Genomic DNA, 4,569 nt, shown 5'->3' on the forward strand with positions numbered 1-4,569 from the left:
CTGGGGAGGGTGGGAAGGGAGGGGAAAAATCTATTGTGGTTTTTTAAAGATGCGTTTATTTTGAATTTTGAGAACCTTTGTAATAAAAACTCGTCCATTTCTATGGTTGGTGTGAGCCTGGGCTGCTTTTTTTACTCAAGGTGTAAAATTTTTTAATTTCCTGGATCTAATGGGAGATCCCAACAAAGAAATAATTAGAGGTGGAATTAGGATTTGGGAAGAAAAAGAAGGCATTAATTTCCCTTTTTCCCTTCCAATGTTGGTTTAATTCCATCCATGAGAACATTTTATTTATTTATTTATCCCACACCTGGAAATCTGCTTGAATCTCTTTTGTAAATGGTTATTTCCTTTACAAATTATTTGCTTTCTCTTATTTTTTTGCCTCTTTCCCCCCTCCCCCCCCCCCCCCCCCCAGTGTTTTTACAAAACAGCCTTGAAATCCTCCCTCTCTCTGGAAAAGGGAACTCAAAACCTGATGGGTTTTGGGGGTTTTTTTGGTGATTGTTTTTTTTTGTGCTCACAGCTTCACCTGGGGTGGTTTTATTCCCAAATTCCAGCTGGGTTCTCATCCCTGATCCTGTCTGGGTTTGTGCTTGGAGTGGAACAGTTTGGGAATAACAAAGTGATGGGAGGGGATGGACTTAATTCATCTTTTGGCTGGATTTGAGTGGTTTGATGCGGAATCCAAGAGGATGAAAATTCCTTAATTTAATGAGGAGCAGGTTCATTGTGCAGCTCAGCTGGGATCGCACCTTGAAATGGCCACAAAACCCCAAATCTGCTGGGTTTGGAGTCCAAAAAAAAAACCAGCTTTATGTTGCCTCAGTGGACTTTGGGTGCTGGAGCAGCTCTGGGAAGCTCCGTCCTCCTTTCCACCATTAAATCCTCCCCTCTTGGAACAAAACCCCTCGAGTTTGAATGGAATCCCCATTGAATTCCCCCTTCCCGATCCCGCCTGCATCCGCAGCCCTTCCCTTTTCCAGGCATTCCTAAAATGGCTGCCACGCTGCAGCTCCGCCGGCTGCTCCAGGATGAGCCAGCTCCCAAATCCCAGATTTCCTTCAAAACAAGGGGGTGGGGGGGAAAAAAACCCCATTTATTTCACCCCGCTGATCAAAGAAATGAATCCCTTTGGGAAGCTGATCCCTTCTTTCGGCTTCCTTGCATAAACCCAGGAATTTTGGGGGGCATTCCCACCTACCTCGAGGCTCGCCAAGAGCCCGGATGCTCCTTGCCCTTGCCAGGGTGGTGCCTGTTGGGCAAACAATGGTTTGGGGTTTTATTTCTTTCTCATTGCTCTTCTCCATCTTCTTCGCCAGCCCAAACACCAAGAGCAGGTGCTGGGCTGGGAATTGGGGAGCCGAGATGGGATTTGGGAGCAGGCCATGAAATGGAGGAGCTGTGGGAGCAGCTTCCAGGGCTCTGCTCCTTCCTCCTGGCTCGGGAAAAGCCGGCGCAGGTGACAGCAGCAGGGATAGAGGCACCATTGTTGCCTCCTTTTCCCTTTGTTCAGGGAATCTTTGCTCCCAGCCCTCTCCTTTTGTGCTCCGGGATCTTTTCAGCCTAAAGGAGCTAATCCTGCTCTTAAAAAAAAAAAACAAAAAAACAAAACACCCCCCAAAAAAGCCCGATTTAAAGAAACCAAGCTTCAAACCGGGAATTTCGCCTCACCCTAAAAAAAATCCCGGGGCTTTTGAGGTTTTTCCAGCCCCCACCGGGGGGAAAAAAACCAGGATTGGCAGGAAAACAGGTCCCCAGCAGGCAGCTGAGCAGCGATCCCGAGGTGGAGACGGGGTTGGGGTGGGAAAGTCCTTTGTGGCCAGGGCTCTGCATCTGCTGCGAGTCAATTAACGGCGAGCAGTGATTAAAGGCAGCAGCTGTTGGGCTAAATCAGCATCTCCATCTTCCCCGGCCCTTCCCTGGCATTCAGGACAAGAAGGACTCGAGCTCTCCCGTAAAGGGGTCACCATTTATTCCTTTCAAATGTTACAAGTACAGCTTTTGTTCAGTGGTTCCGTTGGGTTTGGTTTTTTTTTTTTTTTCCTCTTTCTCCTTTTTTTTTTTTTTTTCTGTTGTTTTTTTGGGGGTTTTTTTACAAGTTAGAAAATTGCAAATCAAGTGGTTTTGGTTTTTTTGTGGGTTTTTTTTTTATGTTGTTGTTGTTTTTTTTGGCCATTAAAAAATTATTTACAGAGAAAAAAAACAACGTTGGCTTCACATTATACAGCTGGCAGGGCCCCCTCTGTCCACCCCACACCCTAAAAGTTATCCCTTAGAAGCAGAATTAAACACAGCGGACTTACAAGCTTTATGGTTTTAAGCCAATAGAAGACATTATAAAAAACTAACCAGATTAGCTTTTAAACCATCGATTTCTAGAAAAAGCGCGAAATACTTGAAATGAAAAGTCAGAACCAGGAATGTAAACTGAGAAATTAAGCAAAAAAACCCAAAACAAAACAAAAAAAAAACAACGAAAAAAACCCCGAAAAAAAAAAATCAAAAATTCCATTGAACAGTCAGTGGGACTGGGAGGAGAGGGGACAGTCTGGAGGCTGGAGAGATCCAGAGCGGGAAGTGGGATCCGGATTCTTACAAACTGTAAACTCCAGTGGTGTCCGGGACAAATCTTCCTCCGCAGTTTTGTTGGGTTTTGTTGGTGGGTTTTTTTTTTTTTGGTTTTTTTTTTTTTTTTAATTTTTATTTTTTCCCCAAGGAATTCAGGTCAAACTACTCCAAGTGGCGGCGGTGGTGGGAATCCAAACCAGCTTTTCTACCAGGAACGGGGAGAAATACCTGGAAGGGAAGAGGGGTGTGCGGGGCGTGGTGTCAGTCCTAGGGGGGCCGGGGCGGTGTGGGCGAGTCCGTGGCGTTCCGGGATGGACGGGGAGGGATGGAGGGAGGGCGGCGTGAGAGTCCCCGGTGAGGACGATGCCCAGGTGGCCTCTACTCTTCCTTCTGCTCCGCCGCCGCCGCCGGGCTCGTTGTGGGCTCCGGCCCCGCGGCTTTCGAGGGCTCCTCGGGTTTGGCTGTGTCTCCGTGGCTCTCCTCTGCCTGCTGCTGCTGCTGCTTCTCCTCCTCCTCCTCGCTCCCCGCGGCTTCTCCCCCATCCTTGGGCTCAGCCCCTTCGCCGCCCTCCCCCTGCTCCTCCGCCGGCCCCTCCTCGGGGGGAGCCGAGGGCTGCAGCCCCCCCGGCGGGTTCTCCTCGCTCTTGCCCTGCTCCTCCGTGGGCGAGGAGCCAGAGGAGTCCCCGGCTTCCTTCTTGTTCTTGCGAAAGGAGATCCCGCTCAGCTTGAAGGATTTCTTGAACGAGAACTTCTTCTTCTTCTTGGGGGCGTCCTTGGGGGCCGCGGCCCCTTCGGCTTTGGGGTCGCCGCCGTCGGCGGCGGCCGGGGCGGGCTCGATGCTGTCCCCGCCGCTCGCTTCGCCCTCGCTCTCCTCCTTGGGGGGTTCCGCCGAGCCGTTCCCGTTCTGGGGGGCTACCTCGACCCCCACCTTGGGCGTCATGTCCCCGTTGTAGATCACATGGCCGTTCTCCTGCGGGGGGAAACCGCGTTAGGCAGCGCCGGCACTCCGCGCCCCCTCCCCAAAACCCCCGCACCCCAAAAAGGGCTCCCAGCCGGGAAAACGGGGGGGCAGCGGGCACCGGGGAGGGGGGGGTGGATCCAGCTGGGGATAAGGAGATGGGGGGGGGGGGGGGGGGCACCACGCCGGGGAAAGGGGGGGTTTCCAGCCGGTGGAAACGGGGAACACCGGGCACAGAGCGGAGCTTCCCGCGGGGGAGAGGAGCGCACCGGGCGGTGCCCAGCCATAAAAAGGGGGTGCAGCGGGCCTGGGCAAGGGTCTCACGGGGGGGATCCGCTCGGTGGGAGGGGTGGGGGGGGGTTCCAGCGCGCTACCACCGGGCGGCGCCCGCGCTCCACTCCCGGTACCGGGGCGCGGCGGCGGACGGAACCCGCCCGGTGCCGGGGGGAGCCCGGGGCGCGGCGCGGGCGGTGCCGCATCCCCCGGTGCCCGGCGGGCAGGAGGGTCCCCCCAGGCCGGGGCAGGAAGGTTCCCCTCGACTCCATCACCGCACCCTCCCCACCGAGCCTTTGTCCGCGCTGCCGCCCGCCCCGGCGGGGCGCACGGTGACCCCCGGTACCGCCCGGTACCCACCTGCCCGTTGGCCTTGGCGGTGTCGGGGTCGCCGCCCGCCGCCTTGGAGCCCTGGCTGCCCATGGTGCGGCACTTGGGGAGGTGCCGGCCCCGCCGCGGCGGCTGCGCTGGGCGGGAGTGGGGCGAGCCCCCCGCCGGCCGCTGATAAGGCGAGGGGCGGGGGCGGGACGGTGCCGAGCCCGCCCCGGGGGCGGGGGGACCGCGCAGGAGCCACCGCCCCGCCGGGCCGCCGAACCCCCTCCCCGCCTGGGAGCCCCCGAAGGTCGGTGAGCACCCCCTTCCCTGGTGGGGGAGGGTCTCCTCGCAGCTCCGGGGTGCTGCTCGCCCCATCCCTGGCAGCTTTGGGGGGCTGCTCCCCCCAACCTCATCACCCCGCGTGCTGCTCACCCATCCCTGATAGCCCTGGGG

At 56.3% G+C, this 4,569-nt stretch overlaps 1 protein-coding gene across 1 annotated transcript; it reads right to left on the reverse strand.

Moving 5' to 3' along the window:
- Nucleotides 1-2,497: 2,497 nt before the first annotated feature.
- On the reverse strand, nt 2,498-4,224 carry MARCKSL1 (MARCKS like 1; the record flags this gene model as incomplete). The annotated part of the gene is made up of 2 exons (XM_082296523.1): nt 2,498-3,540; nt 4,162-4,224. The coding sequence occupies 2 exons, from the start codon at nt 4,222-4,224 to the stop codon at nt 2,950-2,952; spliced, it is 654 nt and encodes a 217-aa protein (XP_082152649.1). The 3' UTR covers nt 2,498-2,949.
- Nucleotides 4,225-4,569: the final 345 nt, after the last annotated feature.

Source organism: Coloeus monedula (assembly GCF_965178545.1).
Source record: "Coloeus monedula genome assembly, chromosome: 24".
Classification (NCBI taxonomy): Eukaryota; Metazoa; Chordata; class Aves; order Passeriformes; family Corvidae; genus Coloeus; species Coloeus monedula.